This window comes from Protopterus annectens, chromosome 2.part1 (assembly GCF_019279795.1).
Source record: "Protopterus annectens isolate FY-2018-M chromosome 2.part1, PAN1.0, whole genome shotgun sequence".
Lineage (NCBI taxonomy): Eukaryota > Metazoa > Chordata > Ceratodontiformes > Protopteridae > Protopterus > Protopterus annectens.
The window spans coordinates 1,467,855,812-1,467,878,311 of NC_056729.1; the positions used below are offsets into that span (position 1 = coordinate 1,467,855,812).

The 22,500-nt window shown below is 40.3% G+C and overlaps 1 protein-coding gene across 2 annotated transcripts in view; it reads right to left on the bottom strand.

Annotated features, from left to right (window-relative positions):
- KLHL5 (kelch like family member 5) overlaps nt 1–22,500 on the bottom strand; it is a 1,925,884-nt gene that overhangs the window by 430,418 nt on the left and 1,472,966 nt on the right. For both annotated transcript variants that reach the window (XM_044062938.1, XM_044062939.1), the window contains exon 6: nt 4,318–4,504. In XM_044062938.1, coding sequence (XP_043918873.1) covers nt 4,318–4,504 — 187 coding nt within the window. The remainder of the gene's footprint in view (nt 1–4,317; nt 4,505–22,500) is intronic.

Consider the following 22,500-nt stretch of genomic DNA (forward strand, 5'->3'; position numbering starts at 1 on the left):
CCCCTAGCTACCATATAGGTGGCAATCCACTGAGCACAGAAAAAGTCATCAGGGATCTGGGGACCCAAGTTGACAGTAGCCTTCGCTTGACACTCATGTTGCTAAAGTAGTTAGGAAAACCTTCTATATCGCCCACCTGATCATGAAGGGATTCACAACAAGATCAAGGGAGGGCAGCGAGCCCCTGAACTCATCACTCATTAGACCTAAGATTGAGTACAATGCCCCGTTCGGAATGTATCTGACCAGACACCTGCTGCAGCTTGAAAGGCCCCAAAAGTTCCTCACCAAAAGGATAAAGGGTCTCAAAAATATGTCTTATGCTGCCCGACTGAAAGAACTCCAGCTCTATTCAGTCTCATACCGCTTGCTCAGAGGTGACCTGTGCCTGACATATAAGGCCATGTCAAACCTAGATTTGATGAATATGCTTCACCTCAAAAAATCTAGATCCCTCAGAACCACAAGGGCGGGAGACTTAAACCTTGACACGGTTATAAATAGAACGTGCTGGAGGGACAGATTCATCACCCAGAGACTCCCTATGCTGTGGAACAAAATCCCGGTACATGTGAGGCAGAGCACCTCGCTGGCCTTGTTCAAGAGGAATCTTGACCAATGGATGGGAGATCGCAGATATACCCCAGGGATTACTTCAGTGTCACTGCTTGACAGAGGCATAGAAAAATGATAGGCATAGTTTTTATTCAAACTAAAGGGGTGGCGAAAGCCACATAACTATGGGCTAGGCTTATAAATGCCCTTGGGCAGATAGCCTAGTATGAACCTATGAACCTAATCGCAGGTGCCATGTCCGAATCCAAGCCAGTTACAAGTGGCGTCCCACAGGACTCAGTTCTGGGACCTCTCTTGTTCGGTATATACTTCTCTGAGGTTCAGGCTAACACAGGGGGATTATGGCTGACAAAGTTCGCAGATGACTGCAAACTGGGGGCCATAATCGAATCTCCAGCTGACACAAGCATCCTCCAAAAGGGTCTCATAGAGACGGATGCTTGGTGCCAGAGCCACGGCCTCAAGCTAAATGCTAAAAAGTGCATAGTCATCCCCTTTCGGAAAAACAAGGTGCCCACAAATTACCACATAGGTGGTAATCCATTAAGTACGGAAGAAGTAATTAGAGATTTGGGGACCAACGTAGATAGTAATCTCTCCTTTGATAATCACGTTGCCAAAGTGGTTAGAAAGACCTTCTATATAGCCTACCTTATCACGAAAGGGTTCGCATGTAGATCAAGAGAGGTCATTGTGCCCCTCTACTCGTCACTCATCAGGCCCATAATTGAATATAATGCCCCTTTTGGGATGTACCTTACCCAACACCTGCAGCAACTGGACAGACCCCAAAAGTACTTCACCAAGAGGATCATGGGCTACAAACAGATGTCCTATGCAGCTCGACTTAAGAAACTCCAGCTCTACTCAGTTGCTTACCGTCTACTCAGAGGCGATCTATGCCTGACGTACAAAGCCATGTCAAACCCAGAATTAATGGACATGCTCCACCTCAAAAAATCCAAGTCCCTTAGAGCTACACACTCCAGGGACAGCACAAAAATAAATAGGACATACTGGAGGGACAGATTAATTTCCCAGAGGCTCCCCTCACTCTGGAATAGAATCCCAATTCATGTTAGACATAGACCTTCGCTGACCCTCCAAGCGAAATCTGGACGCGTGGATGGGAAATCGCAAATTCACCCCTGGGATCTCTTCTGTGTCCCTGCTAGACAGAGGCACAGTAAACTAATCTTAAAAGGGTACCTTCTGTGACCTACTTTACAGAGGCACAGTAGGCTAATCTAATAGTCAGGCGGAAGCCAAATACACTCTGGCTAGGCTTATAAATGCCCTAGGGCAGATAGCCTAGTATCTACCTATGAACCTATACAGATGAGGGTACGTAATTAACCAAACTGAGTCATCATCTATCATTCACAAATAGATTATCACATAGTTCACTACTCCCTTCGGACTTTTTTCATTATTACAAAAAGAAGTTATTATTACTTCTCTTTTGACATTACACCCCATGTTGATGAGGGTGTGTATATTTACTATTTATTTAAGACAGCTCACAAGTTAGATTAAGGAGTTATATATTGTTTGGTATTTGTGGTGTTTTTACACCATTTAACACTAGGTTATCGTTACCTTTGGCTGGTTATGTAATAATAATATTAACTTTTTACTTTAATATTAATTTAGAACTAGCCATAGTATTGATGGTGTTCACCCACCAGCGCTTTAACCTAGTGGTATGATTCTTCATTCTTATTATATACACATATTTTTTCCTTATACTATTGTTTTTTGTTCCACAGCTTTCCTGCTCCGTTTTAGGTTTCTTATGTGTACAGAACATAGTATTTTTACTTAGAGCAACAAGACGCAATCCTTAGCATTTTTAACAGTTATAATAACTAGTAGGAAATAACTTGCTGGTGTTTTACTTAACTGTTTTACTTTTTGTAATTTGCGGTGTTACAATTTTGTGGGTACATTTGTAGACTGCCTTTTAAACAGTAGGTTAGAATAAGCTTTGAACTTAGAATGTTAATGATAGGTTATATCCACCATTGTTATGATTCTGTAAACACACCTGTATATTGTTTTTAAACAGTAGGTTGGAGCTAGCTTTGAATTTAGAGCGTCAACGATAGGTTAAACCTATCATTTGACCACAGTATCACCTTTAAATAGTTTAAACCTATGTTGCGCTATGATCTGATGAAGTCGGTTTATTCAACAGACTAAAAGCGCTTTATCTGAACTTGTTGGCTTTTTTGTTTTACTTGCTGTAAACAGTTTTTATTGTTCATTGGCTGCTGAACTCCATTAAATTTTACCAGTACGCTGACGTTGATCCTGTGCCGTTTTTGTTTGTTGTTCTTGTACCAGTTTTTACATTTTTGATGTTATATGGGTTGGAGACAGTGGCACTGACAAAAAGGCAGGAGTCAGAGCTTGACGTGGCAGAGATGAAGATGTTAAGATTTGCACTGGGTGTGACGAAGATGGACAGGATTAGGAATAAGTATATTAGAGGGTCAGTCCAGGTTGGAAGGTTTGGAGACAAAGCCAGAGAGGCAAGATTACATTGGTTTGGACATGTGCTGAGGAGGGATGTAGAGCATATTGGGAAAAAGATGCTAAGGATGAAGCTGCCAGGTAACAGGAAAAGGGGAAGGCCTAAGATAAGGTTTATGGATGTGGTGAGAGAGGACATGCAGGTGGTTGGTGTGACAGAGCAAGATGCAGAGGACAGGAAGAAATGGAAACAGTTGATCTGCTGTGGCGACCCCTAACGGGAGCAGCCAAAAGAAGAAGACGACTATGTAAAACCATGGGAAAATCTAAGAAATAAAAAATAAGCAAATTGCATAATCAGAAAGTAGAATGTCAAGATTTTTGTGCAGACTGGCAATAGAGAAATTGCCAGTAAAAGGAGATATGTTCATACAAAAATAAAAATGACAAAATATGTTAACAATGTCAAGAAGAAGCAGCAGCTATGGAACGTGTTTTTGACATGTAAAAGAGAAAAAAAGGTATGTTGAAAACGATGCAAAGCTGATTTTTTCAAAGATATAAAGGAAATGAATAAAATGAACATGGATATGATTAAATATGGACATTATAAGAATAGAAGTAAAAAATATGTTAAAAGATTAGATAGAAAGTTATTTTATATTATATGGGCTACATGGAATGAAAGAATAAATGAAATTATGTTTAATGGTAAATGGAACAATATTAAGTAAAATCAGACTGTGGTTATGGAAAAAGAAGTGGTTTAGTATGACAGTAAAGGAAATTCTGAATATGTATAAACAGATTTGTAAAACTATAGTTGTAAATAGCAGTTCTTTTCATATATAAATAAAGGACCCCCTACCTTTTTGATAGGTGCAGTGGAATCTTTTATATCCACCTGAGCAACCATCAACTCAAGCAGATGGGGACTCAGTTTAACATCTCATCTGAAGGACAACACACTCAGCAGTGCAGCTGCAGGATGTAGTTTTTAATATTTTTAGCTGATCTTTCACTCCACTACTTAGCAATAAATAATTATAGAATTCAGTTCAATACACTGCTTTTCTTGATTAAATGAATGTGCCAGTAAATACACTTAAAAGTAACTGCATGTTTTTTGTTTCAGTCAAGTGACAAGACCACTGTTCCGTTTTGATGGTGACATGGGTGTAACACACACACACATACACACACACACAAACATACACAATATATTAACTTTTATTAACTTTATATATTACTTACAAATACTAGTACCTTTGGTTGCATCCATTCCTCCAACTGCAAACAGTATTCCAACAGTAGACTTCCTGGGTTTTGTACGAGGACTTTGTAACATTGGTCTTCTTTCAGGTAGCAAGTGATACTTCATTGCCTCCATGATTAGCTTTTGACATTCAATGTCATCCCTGAAAAGTGTGTTATTTTCCATATCTCCAAGAAACTGGAAAAAATATATGGAGAGACATAAATATTAATATATGCTACATGAAAGTAAGTCTCTTAGAATCTACGGATATCTGCAGCAAACCTCACTAAATTCATTGATTTATACACCAAGTGCAGGCAGATGTTAGAGAACACACAATAGAGGATATGAACTAAGGAGATGAAATAATGTAACAAATGTGTCTTTCTTATTCCAATCAGATGAGGGCCTTACTTGTCTACCAGAACCCAATCATCTGCTCCCCAACTGCTGGCACAAACACAGAATTGTATGATCTTAAATAAAGAAACTGACACAGCTGCTGAAAATGTATAACAGGACGACGGAATTACTGAATTATTCCATGAGACAATTGCTCACTAGGGAGAATTATTAGTATATCAAGTCAGAAGGGCAGGTAAACTAATATACCACACAAAACAAAAAAACTATGAAGTTAAAAGATAAGACAGTAAGTCTAAAACAACCATTTTGGCCTACCCAGCATGCTTCAATGCAAATTCAAGCAAAACTGGAATAAATGTTCAGAGCAAGAATGAGTTAAAACCCTTGGCAGAAAAAGGACAAGTGGATTAAACACCTACTTTAAAGGTTGTAACAGAAAATGACCAAAAGAGGCAAAGGAAGTGGTGGAAAGAAATATGGATGATATCTTTCTTCCCAGCAGAAATAGTATGGCATTGCTATAGTACAGGAAATGAAGAATAAAAAGATTGGAAGTGATTGTTGATAACTGCTGGTAAGGGATTATTCTGGTTTTCCCCTTTCATCAATTCTTTGTAGAAACAGAAGCCTGGAAGTGAATAATTATGAAAGTAGACAATATTGAAATGATCCCTTCATTTAAGTAAATAAAGTGAAGTGCTAAATAATTTATAGGTGCACATTTCTATATATTTGTGGGCCTTCGTTTATAAATAATGAGTGAAAAAAAGGTTATAAACCACTTCCCCCATACTCTAATTTGCACCACCTAGAAGAATATATCTACAGGGTGTAAAAAATTAAATAAAGAAGGACCACTTAACCTTGTACTATAAATAAAATTTTAGACTACTTGTAACAGAAAGGACAGGGGGAGCAGTATATACTGCTCGACATATGGAAGTTTACAATAAAGCATTTAGCATAGCTTCTTCAAGTATGAGTTCTTGTCACAATCAAAGAAGTATTCTTCTGGCTTCACTTGTTGTTGTGTCTTTCGGCTTTTCCCGGTTAGGGGTCGCCACAGTGGAACTCCGGTCCGCTAATGATTGGTAGTTGATTTTTACGTGCCGAGTTACCAGCCCTGACGCACAACCTTCAACGAAGGTACGCCCATTCACGCATGTCTCCATGCAGAAGACACTCTAGCTGAGAATCGAACCGGACAGTCTTACTGTGAGGTCGACAACGTTAACGCAGCACTAATACCTAAACAGTATGCTGAATCCAAATCAATCAAAAAAAAAAAAAAAAAAAAAAAAAAAAAAATTTCTGGATCTGAAACAAATAGAAGCAGTGCACTGAAATACAACTACAGGTGGTACCTTGCAACTCGACTGTTCACAACTTGACAATGCTTTTGGCCACCCAGGCGTCCCACATTTTAACCACCATATCGCAATTTGATCCAGAAAAGAGGCTGAAAAGATGTTCATTGTTTTCTGCTGCTGCTGTTGTGTTGTTTATGTAGTGCAATTGTTTCTTTTAAGTGTTGCGAAGAAGTGCAGAAACAGGGCCAAAGAACAGTGACACTGGCAGGAAAAATAAGTGGCTGAACATTGAAAAGAAGAAAAGAAATCATAGGTAAAATAGGACAAACAGCAGAACAGTATGGCAAGCCTAGGTCTACCATTTCAATATTCTGGAAAAAGAGACAGCATCATGGGTGTTAAGGTGTCAAAAGCAGCAACAAAGGTTTTGGATAAACAAAGAAAAAACAATTCATGAAGATTTGGAGAGGATGCTTCTTGCTTGGATCCAGGAGAGCCAAATGAAGGGAGATCCAATAACTCAGACCATGATCTGTGAGAAAGCTAAGCTCATTTTTGAAGACCTACAAAAAAAAAAAAAAAAACTCCAGGAAGCAGCTCACAGCAAACAGAGGAATTTACAGCAAGTAGGGGATCGTTCCACAGATTTAAAAAAGAAGTGGCATCCACAGTGTTTTGAGACAATGGCAGGCAGCTGGTGCTGACAAAGAAGGTGCACAGAAGTTTGTCAAGGAATATGAAGAACTGATAGAGAGAGAGAAGGATATCTGCTAGAACATATTTTTAATTGATATAAAACAGGGCCTTTCTGGAAGACATTGCGAAGTAGGAATTACATAACCCAAAAAGAAGCTAGGATTCCAGGTCACAGGCCTATGAAAGAAAGGCTCACACTCCTCCTGAACAGGAATAAGTGAGGCAGGGGGCACTTGGCCATTTCAAGATATGTGTCTCTAGCCCACTGCGGGAGAATAAATGAACCAAGTAGGGGAGGTACTGAGCAAAGTCCTGGAGAGGGATTAAAAAAACAGACACACCAGAATACACTGTACTGTGTGCTACTATTTCTTCTGAGGTGTGGATAGGAAACTGCTGTAAGATGTTTTAAGTTATAATTTATATCACATTAAAATGAACTAAAGAAAACATTAATCATAATCAGAGGCAACAGATAGTCATTTCATAACTGCTACCGCACAATGATGTAATGGGCATCAATTTTAGCTGGACAGGAAACATGTTAGCCTTCATTCTTAGATGGATTTAACATCAACAAATTTGCATGTGACATGCGAGTCATAGTTTTAGGAATACAGTAGTCCTCAATTCTGTCTCCATCCCTCCTCCACATCCTGTCCTCCATTTAAGAGATGTTCTACACTTCAAATCCTGGTGAGCTACATGTTTTTTTTTTTTAGTGTATTTTTTAATTTTGTTTGGGCCGGGAAAGAATTAAACCATTTTCTATGCATTTTTATGGGAAATGGTGTCTCGCAATTTGACCATTTTGTAATTTCAACTGCCATTCTGGAACTGATTACGGTTGAATTGTGAGGTACCACCTGTATATAGTTTTTAATGATATGTATGAGAAAATTTAATATGCCAGCATAACCTGGAAATTTATTATGACTAATGTGATAAGGACAATATGTGGATTCCCCAAATACTTTTTGACTACAAATGGGCAAAGCAAAAAACTTGCGTTTTCTATGTAATGAGCATAATCCATCTAGCAGTTAGTGCAGAGAATTAAGGCTAACAGCTGTTACCAAACTGCTTCCAGTACTACTAAAGGGTTTGATTCCCCCAACCTTCATTTGCCTACTGTATGACCTTCACCAAGTCACTTAACCAGATAGTGCTCTAAGGCAATTGGGTACCTGTGCTAGGCCCCTTAATGGGCTCCTGGACTGCATGCCTAATAATTACCTATGAACCTATAATCTTAAGGAATATACAAGGCCTCCTAACAAAAATGGATAACACAGATTTCCTGAGCTTCCTAACAAACGGTGACATTATACATTAATAACAGACCCAGGCAATGGAATTAGAAGTGCTGAAATCTCAAAATTATTGTTTGGCATTCAGGTGAAGAAAGACAAGATATGTGAATGGTCAAGGGGTGGCCCACTTGCACCAGTTATAATTAAGACAGTAAGACTGAATAAATAAAATCAGCCGACACTAAGTCAGCATTAAGGCTGTGTATAAATAAAAAAATACATTTTGAAAAAAATGTGAACTTTCCAAAAGACAATGATAGCAAGAGTGCTAAACAAATGTGTTAGGTAATAATGGGAAAAGATAGACAAAGAAAGATTCTTGACAAGTCAAAAGATACCAGCAAATGATTTAGGTGCAAGAAAAGACAATATAGTCTGACAGCAAGAAAGCAATAATATCAATAAGCAGATTCGACAGCCCAAACATGTAATTAATGTCATGAAGGAATTACTAAAATTAACAGTGGTTCATGATTTGGTGATCGTAAAAGGTAGCAGAATACAAGAATAAAATTACTAATGTGCCTACTAAACTAGAAAAGAATGTTTAGTTATGGATTACTTCCAAACTAGCCCAGAAATTCAAAGTAGGAAAGATTTAGATCTATTAATAGGAGTTGAACGTGATCATTTACTGCTCTACTAAGGATAAAGGAAGATATTAATACAGATAACATAATTTATATCTTAAGAAATTAGATAGCTATAAAAGAAAACAACACTGGTGAGCTCAGTTGTTGAAACCCTAGATTATTATAGTTAGTTTATTTATTTACTTTTCATTAGACAAGTTAGTCTTGCTAGGTATTCCTTACCTTTAATAGAGATTTAAGGTGGTATTCATACAGAACAGAAGAAATCTAGCCAGGAAACTAGGGAAATTCTGCTCCCTTGTTTTGTTTTTTTAGATAAGTGCACAGTATCTCTCTCATCCATGTGAGCTACCACCAATTCAAAAATATGGGACCTGAGATTAAAATCTCATTGGACAAAAGGCATTCAGTTTCCTTATGCTACACTAGAGTATCAGTATTGGAAATTAAAGTCAGGTGGCCAGTGTACGAACATACCCCACAGCTTTCTGATCGTTCAGAAAAAAAGGCAAGTGTGACACCTGTTGTGTCACTCACAAAAGTTAACTAAAGCCTGTAGAAAAGCATTAATCTGGACAAGGAAGATGAAACTTTCAGTCTCAATGATGCACTGCAGGAATTACACATTGGAAAATGTTATATAAGCATAAAGATTAAAACGAAAATGACTAATCAAAGTAGGAAATGAACACGCAAAGAATGCATACATAAAAAGAAATATACAAGAAGCACCAAAGATAAAATCAAGAAAAAATCTGCCTATATAAAATCATGACAAAGGACAAAACTTTATACAAACTGGATAAAAATTTAGATGGTCTGGGTAGTAACAGAGAAATGCCGGAAACAATCCTAAGCAATAACAGAACAGTATTTTGTCAGTTTGTGAATAATTGCAATAGAAAAGGGATTCAGAAAGGTGAGTGACATATAAAAGTTTCAACCTGTCAGAAATTTTATATACAAAACGCCGAATTAAGCTTTTTTGAATGAAGGCAGCCATACAAGAAGATTTAAGTAGAACAGAAAGGTTTGCAACAGAAGAACCGCATGAGAAAATACATTTGGAAAAGAAAAGGCACAGAGTCGGATGGAATTATAAATTATTTACATTAAAATATCTGAAAAATTGGCAAGAACAATGAATCACCAATGTAAAGTTTATTAAATAATAATACCCCAAAGCTCAAGATGGTAGAAAATGTAATCCAATCCACAGTAAGGTTAAACTGAATAATCCAAAACTGTACAGGCCAGTGGCTCTGGTAGATCCATCTAAAAAACATCCTTACTTCAGTGATTGTAGAATTTCTAAAAAAAAAAAAAATACACAGAAGGGAAAATGCCTAAAGCACAACATGTTTATAGAAATAACAAATACAAACAGCTGTTAGTCATTTTTTCTTTGATTCCTAAAGCAGGTCCTGACAATCTGGGCTATTCTAAATGAAGAAAGCTAATGAAAGGAAATAAATCACAAATTACTTGATTTTTATAACTGTGTCATTCTATAGTTTTAAAATGGTAAAATATGTGAAGTACAGTAAGAGGTCACTTGATTAAGAAATGCGAGTCAGACAGAATTGTATCTTTTTACCCATGGATGGTTTTGACTTATTGTTTGTGTCTTTCGGCTTTTCCCGGTTAGGGGTCACCACAGCGGAACTCCGGTCCGCTAATGATTGGCAGTTGATTTTTACGTACCGGCTTGCCAGGCCTGACGCACAACCTTCAACGAAGGTATGCCCATTCACGCATGTCTCCACGCAGAAAACGCTCTAGCTGAGAATCGAACCGGACAGAAATTATTCAAGCTAACAAAAGATTCAACTATAGACACTCCAAAGATACAAAACTGATTATAGATAACTACTGGATATGAAGAGCCACAAACTATTCAGCGTTGTCATATCAGTTAAAAGTGAGAACACAAATTTAGTACAGATAATCCAAAGATGCAACATTAATTATACTTAACAAGTAGACATGCAGATCCCCAAGTTATTCAAGTTTGCCATATCACTTAAAATGCATACATATTTATGGAGACACATAACCTATCAAAAATCATCAACAAAACAAAACATAGTTTACAATTTAAGAAATGGGAAATGTAGTGTAGCAACAAAAGGTGAATGAACAGAATTTTAAGTATAATTTTGGTAGAAAATCATAGCAAGAGTTTAATAGGAGTAAAATATATATTACATTAAAACAAATATAGGGAAAACCATGAGTAATTATGTAGATTTGACTCCTTCCATGCAGAAATTACATCTCTAGCCATTAACACAAGCAGTAGGGGAAAAGATCTACCCAACTGGTACATGAAGCTGAACAAGTAAAAAAATATTTAGAATTATGAAAGCTGTTTACACAAAATTGGGGAAAATTCTAAAGATTCTAAAACTTTTCCTGAATTATATTTAAGGTATGAGACGGGATCTACAAATGAAGGAGCAAAACAAACACTAGCTATGCAAGTGCTACTGGCTATTTGGGTTAAGATCATCTATGCCGATATTACAGATGTAAAGACTGCCATACGTAAATGAAGTTAGAAGGAAGCCTGAATAAGATTAGTAACATTTATAAATGGCTTTACCAGAAAGGCTCATCCAGACTCGGCTACACTTTGCTGTGAAGGAAAGGTTAGTTTGCTTTTATTTTTTGTATTTTGTATATTTTAAATACTGTAGTTTGTTTTCTTTACCTTGTGTTTTACCTGCATTCTGCTTTAACAGCATATTAAAACTTCAAAAGAGACCACAGCTCTCTCTCTCTTCTGAATCGGGCAGAATTTTTCTTCCCGCTCTCCCACCCACTCATAGTTGTCTTGTTAAATACCACTGTCTTTCTAGTTGCCTGCCTCTTATGTTAATTTGACCATATATCTCATTTCCTCCCTACTTTCAGTGGCTTGTGCGAGTAATCACTAAATCAAAAACCCCTCCCCTTCAACTATTTAAATTTATTGGCCATCCTACTGTATTCCATAGTACCAGAATACAAAAGTGACCACCCCTTTCAACCCATCATCTTGCTGTTTTAAAAATAGTAACTCTCCACTAAACCTTAACTTTTTAAACAGGTAAAACTTAAGTTACCTACTTTCATGTCTAACCTTCTCTAGTGCACACTGCAGTGTGCATTTTTTTCATCCTACTTTTAAGCATCCCTTTGACTAGCACTTTCTCTAATACTTGCTGGAAAGCACTAGGAAGCCTTAAACTGATACAAGCACTCAACTCTCCTTGTTAATAAGGAGAAATTAATAGTAGGCACTAAACAGCCTATAATTGCAAAGTATTTTGCTAAGGTAAGGGAAAACAGCTCCTGTACGTTACAAAAAAAAAAAAAAAGCATCAGACCAGGCATGCCCAAGGGTCAGCTTCCAGTGATTTCTTTCTCCTGTCCACCTGGTGAACCTGGGCATACTGGGGCAATGCAGCAATTGCCTCATGTACACAGACAACCCTCTCCTCCTACCACCCAACACTACAACCTGTGAGAGATGCACTTACATAGCCAAAATGGAAGCAAAGCTCTCTCCACCCAAGATTGTGCTAGACAGTCAAGAGGAGAAGGTTAACACCCACACTACACCTCAAGCAACACATCACCCTTCTAAACCCACACCACCAACACGCACATATAGCAACACTAAATCCACATATGCAGAGGCCCTTAACTGTAACCTGCCCAAGCAACAAGGACCTCTGAAGCTGAAATGCAAACAAACACCAATCACAACCAAAGTGTCACATAGTTCAAAACACCTGTGTGCCACCCAGCAACAGCCCCTAAGGCAAGACAATGTACCTAACACTTTAGTCATAGGTGACTCTATAGTCCGGCACACTGATGTCCCTCTCGCCAGGTTGAACAAGGAGAAAATTACAGTCAGCTGCCTGTCGGGTGCCAGGATCCGCCACATAATGCATGCACTCAAGTCACTCCACAACAAGTTCAAATATGACTCTGTCATTGTCCATGTTGGAGTGAATGACTTGAGACATACCTCTCTGGACTACATGAAAAGAGACATGGAAGAGCTCTCGGATCATGTGGCCCAGGCAGGTATGACCCTAGCCCTGAGTAGCATCCTGCCTTCGCCCAGAATGATACCACAATATAAGGACAAAATGATTGACTTCAACAATTGGCTAAGCTTCTGGTGTCATTCAAAGGGGATCCAGTATCTGTCTGCCTGGGACGACATGATTGACAGACCACAATGCTTTGCCAGAGATGGTCTGCACCTGTCGCCTCTGGGATTCAGGTTACTGGCTAAGGCTCTTGCCACCACTATAGTGCCTTTTTTAGGCGAAGTTCAAAGAACAAAACCACCACCGTAACAGGTACAAGCATGCAAAATCTGAAGGTATTGCTACTCAATGCTAGAAGTCTAAACCTCAAAATGCACTCTCTCGAGGCACTCCTAAAAATGGAGAACATTGATATCTGTGCAGTAACTGAGACCTGGTTCAAGGCTCCAGAGAGCACCCCTGCAATACCAGGCTATAACTCTTGCCACACTTTTCGGCCACCAAAGCAGGACTGAAACACTAAAGGTGGAGGAGTGTCAATATTCACCAAGGATATTCACACCACCAGGCTAGTTGCCCAGCACAATGCATCTGAAATTCTCCAGGTACAACTAACACTAGGTAAGACTGCAATCCAAATTGTAGCTTGCTACAGATCCCCCACCATACCCCAAGATTCTCACTACACCTTTCTAAACATACTGGAAAATATTAAGATAGAACCAAACAACCAAATACTGGGTGATTTCAACTACCCTGCCATTAGCTGGGAAAGCTACTCATGTACCAACACCTTTGCCCAACGGTTCTTGGAATTCATAAATTCCAACGCCCTGTATCAACTAATCCATAGTCCCACCAGGGGCTCCAATATCCTAGACCTGGTCATTACCAACATGGGAAATCGATGCTCCACACCTATGGTCACCCCCTCGTTAGTCACGTCTGACCATAAGCTAATCACCCTTAACATCCACATCCCACCCCCACCCCCAGTTAAGGAAACTTCCATAAAAAACTTCTCCAAAGCCAACTTCATGCTTCTCAAGTCAGAAGTGACAAACTTCATGACACCCATGCAGACGGGAGCTGAAAGTTCAACTGCTGAATCCTACACTAAGGCACTGTACGAGCACATCCACTCATGCATAAATCGTGCCATCCCAAATAGAACCAAGATGCTCTCATCCAAAAAAAGAAGCCAATCTGGTGGTCCCCTGCCATAAACAAACTTTACAACAAAAGGAATAAACTGTTGCAGAAAAGAGGAAAATCCCAGGATGCAAAAAACTTCCTTACCAGCCTCAGTAAGAAACTGAGATCCCTCATAAAATCCTCCAAAGCTAGTTACGAAAATAAAATTGCCAAAGATTCCAAAGACAACAACAAGGCATTCGATAACTATGTCAAGAATCTAAATGGCAATGCTCAGATCTGCTCTGAGCTAAAACAGAATGGCATTAAATATACTGATCCGAAGGATATTGCCAATATCCTGGCAGATCGATTCAGTGCCAACTTCACCCCCCTCTCACCCCCTAAATGGCCCATCGCAATATCGGAAGATTGCCAAATTCCGGTAATAACGGCCACACAGGTAAAAAACGCACTCTCCAAAGCTAAGAATACAGCATCCATGGGACCAGATGACATCCCGGGCTGTGTACTACATGAACTACAATATGAACTGGCACCTCACCTAAGTGTCATGTTTAATCATAGCCTCACATCAGGTTTCATGCCCACTGAGTGGCACACAGCTACAGTTATCCCACTCCACAAGGGGGTTCCACCTTGGATCCCGGAAACTACCGTCCCATCAGTCTGACAAGCCTTATATGCAGGGCCATGGAGCTTATAAACAAAGACATTGGCAACCTTCAAACACTGGACCCCACCCAGTTTGGGTTCGTGAAGGGCCGATCTTGTCTCCTGAACTTGATTGACTTCTTCGAATCAGTCTCCAGAGCCATGGACAAAGGTAAGGTGGTCCACACAGCCTATCTAGACCTTGCCAAGGCCTTTGACACCATCCCCCACTCTGGAATCATAAATAAACTTACTAAGCTGGGCTTTAATCCCTACGTCACCCAATGGGTTGCTAACTGGCTTACTGACAGAACCCACACTGTAAAAGTAGCTGATTCCAAATCTAGCTCCAGACAAGTGACAAGTGGAGTACCTCAGGGTTCAGTCCTGGGACCGCTCTTGTTTGGCATCTACTTCTCTGAAGTACAGGCCAACACTAAGGTACTCTGGATAACAAAGTTTGCAGATGACTGCAAACTGGGAGCCATTATTGAATCTCCAAATGATGTGGATACTCTGCAAAAGGGCCTTACAGAAAGATGCTTGGTGCCAGAGCCATGGGCTCAAGCTCAATGCCAAGAAATGTATAGTTATCCCCTTTGGGAAAAAACATGTATGCGTGAATTACCATATAGGTGGCAGTACACTAAACACTGAAAGTTTGATAAGAGACTTAGGGACACAGGTGGACAGTGGTCTCACCTTCGATAATAACATCGCCACAACAGTCAGGAAATCCTTCTATGTTGCACACCTCATCAATAAGGGCTTTTCATCCAGAAAAAAGGAGGTCATTGTCCCACTGTACTCATCCCTCATTAGACCAATTATAGAATACAATGCCCCGTTTGGTATGTACCTCTCAAGACATCTGCAACAACTGGAAAGGCCACAGAAAATACCTCACTAAAAGAATCACAGGCCTAAAGCAGATGCCCTACGCTGACCACCTTAAAAAACTCCAGCTATACTCTGTCGGATATCGTCTACTCAGAGGCAATCTTTGCTTAACATACAAGGCCATGTCAAACCCAGAACTGTTGGACATGCTACACTTAAAGAAATCCCAATCCCTCAGAGCCACACGCTCCAGGGATCTAAACCTTGTCATCACAATAAACAAAACATGCTGGAGGGATAGGTTCCTGACCCAGAGACTCCCCAGACTCTGGAATAGATTGCCCATACATGTCAAGCAGAGTGCCTCTTTGGTCCTCTTCAAAAGGAACATTGACGATTGGATGGGAGAAAGGAAATTCACCCCGGGGATCATGTCAGTCACCCTGCTAGACAGGGGTCCAGGGAAGTAAATAGTGTAGGAAGAAATAGCCAGGGAATTGTTATGGCTAGGCTTGTATAGGCCCCTAGGGCTGATAGCCTAGTACCAACCTATGAACCTATAAACATGTATAAAATATGCAGGAAAATTATTAGATAGTTTACATAAATACATATCGTATGAAGAATATCACACTGAAATAATAACTATCTTCTTCAGCTAGAGATGCACTTATTAGGCAAGTTCTGGACCCACAATGATATAACAAAGACAAGAAAGCACTCGGCATTTTTGTGAAAGTCTAATATACAAGAATTTTAATAAATATCTAATCCATACTCACGATAGGGTGTTAAAATTAATTTACATAAAATACACATTTGAGACATGATTTGTACATTTATGGTAGAACAGAACTACAAACATTTGTATTCCTCAGGATTTGTCATGTGTATAAAACTGAAAATTTACCACACGATATGTGTGTGTCCAGTTTACAGGACACAGAGATTACTTACAACCACATACGGCTTGAACTACAGAAAGGTTTTGTTAGCACATGAAACTGAAATGACCATTACAATCTAAGGTTTTGTTAGCATATAAACTGAAATGACCGTTGCAATCTAACTCCAGTAAATAATAAATAATTTATAACCTCTTCAAGACACTCAAAATATGAATTTATTATGGAAAAGATTAACAGAGAAATGTCAATGTAACAAATGAATGGAATGGAGCTCAAATATGTGCCGAACTTAACCTCTATTAAACTACTGACTCAAACATGAATTTTCTTGTTTTACCTAAGGAGTTTTAATAATTACTAGTGTCTTAATGTTTTAACAAATGTGCTTGACAAAACTTTTAAATAAAACCAAAAACTGAAACTACTACCTATTTATAACTTCAAGGACTAACAGTACTGTACTAAAATATACAAGTATATATAGTCACTATTTATATCTTTGTGGATTTGGTTTGGTATTCAAAACTATGTAGATTTTCAAAAATCCCCGAGATGAACATACTGACTGCAAATCTAACTCTAAAACTGTAGACATGATGGTCTAGTCACAGAGATCATAATGGTAGAGCATACCAGCAATTGGAACACAATCATGTCTGTGTATGCCTGAAAGTCCTACAAGCTTTCAACACAGGAAGGCATTTCAGAGGATAAAATGGCAGCTTACTGTCTTGTACATTCATTCATAATTTAAACTTCAGTTGCATGCTGAAGTGTGAGGACGCTGTGTCAAATGTCTGTTCTTTTTTAATGCATGGTTCAGGCTGAGGTTGTGTGTGTGTGTGTGTGTGGGGGGGGGGGGGTAGGGAGATCCACTGAACTGTCAAAGAAATAAAAAATAATGACAGACCTATGCTGGCAGTTTATCTCTGACTAAGATGGCAGAAACTTAGCATAGCTCATAAAGCTTTTCCAGGCTTTCCAAGCCTCTTTGTAGGAAGGCATAATGTGGTGAGAATGGCACTTACTGGCTGCAAATCACACAATATTCTTAAAAGAAAGCTTTGTAGTTAGGCCTTTAGGATGTTCATCTTTTAATGTATTAAGAAAGTTCAGTTACAGATTTGCTGTTCTGAACTGTTTGGAAGTTTCTAAAAGGCCAGTGCTTGCTTGGGCTAAGGGGAAGTCTCTGTGTTCACCAGTGGGAGTGGTTAACACTGAACAGCTTGCCTGTCCCTGGAGGAGTGGTTACTACCTAGAAGCTGTAGTTTTATTGGCCATTTTGGGTCAATTCTAAACTCCTTGATCTCTCTCTCTTAAAACCAGGCTGCCTCGTGGTTTTGGCATCTTTTCAGGCTTGCTAGTTGTTGCTGAAGCACCTACCAAGGAGAGAAAACGCTGAGAGAAGAAAAGGAGCCACTTTTGTGATTTTAAGTATTTTCTTCTGATTTTTTGTTACGTTTTACTGCTTTGCCACCTACTTTTTGGCATTTTCCGGCTTGCTAAAGTTTATATCTGTAACAGTAACAGTACTTGGAACACATCTAGAGCCTGTTTACTGCATTTCCTGTGTTGCACTTAATTTAAAATCATTTTTTTCTCTAAAAACTGCATTTTACCTGATTTTGGCCTAGCACTCAAGTGTGGGGTCATTTATTGCACTGTTGTGATTATTTTGCTGCTTGTGTATCTCTGCTACCTTTAAACTACAACAAAAAGAAAAAAAAATCTTGCTTTTTTCCCCACTTTCTGAAAGTTAAGAAAGTTCAGTTACAGATTTGTTGTTCTGAACTGTTTGGAAGTTTCTAGAAGGCCAATGCTTGCTTTGGCTAAAGGGAAGTGTCTGTGTTCACCAGTGGGAGTGGTTAACACTGAACAGCCTGCCTGTCCCTGGAGGAGTGGTTACTATCTAGAAGCTGTAGTTTTATTGGCCATTTTGGGTCAATTCTAAACTCCTTGATCTCTCTCTCTTAAAACCCTACAACTCTCTTTTTTGAGCAGCGCCGCCTAAACAGGTTTAAACTATTCCAGGCTTCACAAAGTCTGCTCTTCAATTTTTCCCTTAGAACTGTTCAAACTCTCAAAGTAATCACTCTATTCTCTTCTAAAGCCCTGCACTTGCTCAGCTCTTATAAGGAAACACTAACTAACTAAAGCACTACATCCTCCTTGACTTCTCATAAGTATTAGACTCCCGATTGGTCCTTCCTGATCAAGTGAAAAATCAGTTCCCTTCCCTAATCTGATCAGTAAAAAAACAGTTCCCTATACTAATCTGGTATGTCGAAGGGTCAGTTTCAAGGTTACTCTCCAGTCCAGCTGGTGAATCTGGGAATTTTGAGACAATGTTACAATTGCCTTATGTACACAGACAACCCTCTCCTCCTTCCAACAAACTCTAATACATGTGAGAGATGCAGTTACACAGCCAAACTGGAGGCAGAGCTCTCTCAACCCAAGACTGGCACAGTCAGTCAGGAGGAAAAGGAAACCACCCACACCACAAATCCAGTCTCACACAGACCTATTGCATCTGCATACCCAACACAAACACACAAAAACATACTCGGAGGCTCTAAATAAAAATCTGCCTAAACAGCAAAGACCTCCTAAGCAGATATCCAAGCAACAGCCACCCCTCAACAATACCCACAAATCACATATCTCACAAAATCAGTGTGCCTCACAGTCACAGCCCTTAAGGCCAAACAACACACCATATACACTTGTTATAGGGGACTCTAATGTCCGGCACACTGACGTCCCGCTCACCAGACTGAACAAGGAGAAGGTCACTGTAAGCTGCCTGTCGGGTGCCAGGATCTGCCACATAACGCAAGCACTCAGGTCAGTCCAAAGCAAGTACAAGTATGACTCCGTCATTGTCCATGCTGGTGTGAATGACCTGAGATGTACCTCCCTGGACTACATGAAGAGAGACATAGAGGAGCTCTCTGACCATGTAGCCCAGGCTGGTATGACCCTGACTTTGAGTAGCATCTTGCCCTCACCAAGAATGATGCCACAGTATGAAGACAAAATGATCAGTTTCAACAATTGGCTAAAGTATTGGTGTCATTCAAAGGGGATCCAGTGCCTGTCAGCCTGGGATGACATGCTCGACAAGCCATGTTGCTTCGCTAGGGACGGCTTGCACCTGTCACCATTAGGCTTTCGTATACTGGCCAAGGCTCTTGCCACCCCCATAGTGCCTTTTTTAGGCAAGGCTCAAAGGACAAACCCCCCTCCATAGACAACCCAAAGATAAAAAAACTAAAGGTGATGCTACTCAATGCCAGAAGTCTAAACTTCAAGATGTACGCACTCGAGACTCTCCTCAGTATGGAGAAAATTGATGTCTGTGCAGTAACATAAACCTGGTTCAAGGCTCCTGAGAGCACCCCCAGCACTACCAGGTTATAACTCATACCATGCGTTTCGGCCCCAAAACTCGGACCGAAGCACAAAAGGAGGGGGAGTATCTATATTCATCAAAGATACCTACACCTCCAGGTTAGTGGCACTGCACGAAGCATCGGAAACCATCCATGTGCAACTAACAGTGGGCAAAACTGCCTTTCAGTTTGTAGCATGCTACAGAACACCCTCCCTATTACAGGAACCCCACTTGGCATTAAACTCTAACGCAATGGAACAACTGGTCACCACTCCCACAAGAAGGAACAACATATATTGGACCTGGTCATCACCAACATGGGGACTCTATGTTCCACACCAGAGGTAAACCCCTCATTGGTAAGATCAGACCATAAACAAATTTCCCTGGACATCCATATCCCGTCCCCACCCCCAGCCAAGGAAATCACTGTAAAGAATTTCTCAAAAGCCAATTTTGCACTTCTCAAGACTGAGGTGGAATCCTTCAAAGCCACTGGGCCAGAGGATAATACAGCCCAATCCGCAGAATCCTTTACAAATGCATTCTATGAGCACCTGCAGGAATGCATGGATCGTGCTATCCCAAATAAAACCAAGACTCACTCCTCCAAAAACAGGAGACCGGTCTGGTGGACCCCAGCCATAAATAAGCTATACAACAGAAGGAGGAAGCTACTACATGACAGAGCAAAATCCCAAAAAGGGAAGGGATCTCTGATCAGTATTAGCAAGAAACTTCGATCCCTCATAAAATCATCAAAGGCCAGTTTCAAAAGAAAAATTGCCTTAGACACTAAAGATAATCACAATGCCTTCTTTAGTTATGTCAGGAACATGGGCGGAAACTCCCAGATATGCTCTGAATTGTTGCATAATGGTACAAAATATACCAAACCTACAGACATAGCCAACATCCTGGCAGACAGATTCAGCACAAACTCCCCCCCTCCCCCCCCCCCAAAGGAGCAAACGCCTATCCCAACTGAATGTAACCTCCCTGACATCACAGATGCACAGGTGAAAGCTGCCTTCTCCAAAGCAAAAAACACAGCATCTACGGGACTGGACGGTGTCCCAGGCTGTGTCTTACACGAGCTCCAAGAAGAACTGAACCCTCACATTAAGTCACTGTTCAAACTTAGACTTACTACAGGATATGTACCCAAAGAATGGCGTACAGCTACAGTGCTCCCACTCCACAAAGGTGGTGCCACAACGGACCCCGGAAACTATCGCCCCATAAGCCTGACTAGTCTGGTCTGTAAAGCTATGGAGTGTATTATCATGGAACTCATAAACAAAGACATTGGGAGCCTCCAGACACTGGACCCTACCCAATTCGGTTTTGTTAAGGGCAGATCTTGCCTCTTAAACCTAGTTAATTTCTTTGAAACAGTTACCAAAGCCATAGATGAGGGCAAGGTAGTCCACACAGCCTACCTGGACCTCGCAAAAGCCTTCGACACAATACCCCACTCGGTCATCATAAATAAGCTTACCAGCTTAAATATCAACCCCTATATCACAAGATGGGTTGCAAACTGGCTCAAGAGATAGAGCCCACAAGGTCAGAATCGCAGGTGCCATGTCCGAATCCAAACCAGTTACAAGTGGCATCCCGTAGGGCTCAGTTCTGGGACCTCTCTTGTTCGGTATATACTTCTCTGAGGTTCAGGCTAACACGGGGGGATTATGGCTGACAAGGTTCGCAGATGACTGCAAACTGGGGACCATAATCGAATCTCCAGCTGACACAAGCATCCTCCAAAAGGGTCTCACAGAGACGGATGCTTGGTGCCAGAGCCACGGCCTCAAGCTAAATGCTAAAAAGTGCATAGTCATCCCCTTTGGGAAAAACAAGGTGCCCACAAATTACCACATGGGTGGTAATCCATTAAGTACGGAAGAAGTAATTAGAGATTTGGGGACCAACGTAGATAGTAATCCCTCTTTTGATAATCACGTTGCCAAAGTGGTTAAAAAGACCTTCTATATAGTCCACCTTATCATGAAAGGGTTCGCATCTAGATCAAGAGAGATCATTGTGCCCCTCTACTCATCAGGCCCATAATTGAATACAATGCCCCTTTTGGGATGTACCTTACCCGACACCTGCAGCAACTGGAGAGACCTCAAAAGTACCTCACCAAGAGGATCATGGGCTACAAACAGATTTCCTATGCAGCTCGACTAAAGAAACTCCAGCTCTACTCAGCTGCTTACCGCCTACTCAGAGGCGATCTATGCCTGACGTACAAAGCCATGTCAAACCCAGAATTAATGGACATGCTCCACCTCAAAAAATCCAAGTCCCTTAGAGCTACATGCTCCAGGGACCTAAACCTCAGCACAAAAATAAATAGGACATGCTGGAGGGACAGATTCATTTCCCAGAGGCTCCCCTCACTCTGGAATAGAATCCCAATTCATGTTAGACATAGCCCCTCGCTGACCCTCTCCAAGTGAAATTTGGACGCGTGGATGGGAAATTGCAAATTCACCCCTGGGATCTCTCCTGTGCTCCTGCTAGACAGAGGCACAGTAAACTAATCTTAAAAGGGTACCTTCTGTGACCTACTTTAGAGGCACAGTAGGCTAATCTAATAGGGAGGCGGAAGCCAAATACACTCTGGCTAGGCTTATAAATGCCCTAGTGCAGATAGCCTAGTATCTACCTATGAACCTATTGAATGGAAAAGTAGCTCTGAAGTAAGCTTTAGGGGAAAAAAAGAGATGTATAGATTTTAAGGAAAAAAAGAGTAGCAAAAGGAAATCAGAACTGTTCTGGATGAAACTGTGCAATGTGATTCTCAGACAGCAAACACTATTAAAAGAACATGTAAAGATGAGCTGTACCATTTTTAGAAGAATATCGGTTTATAATTCAGAGCTACTGGTCAGGACTGTG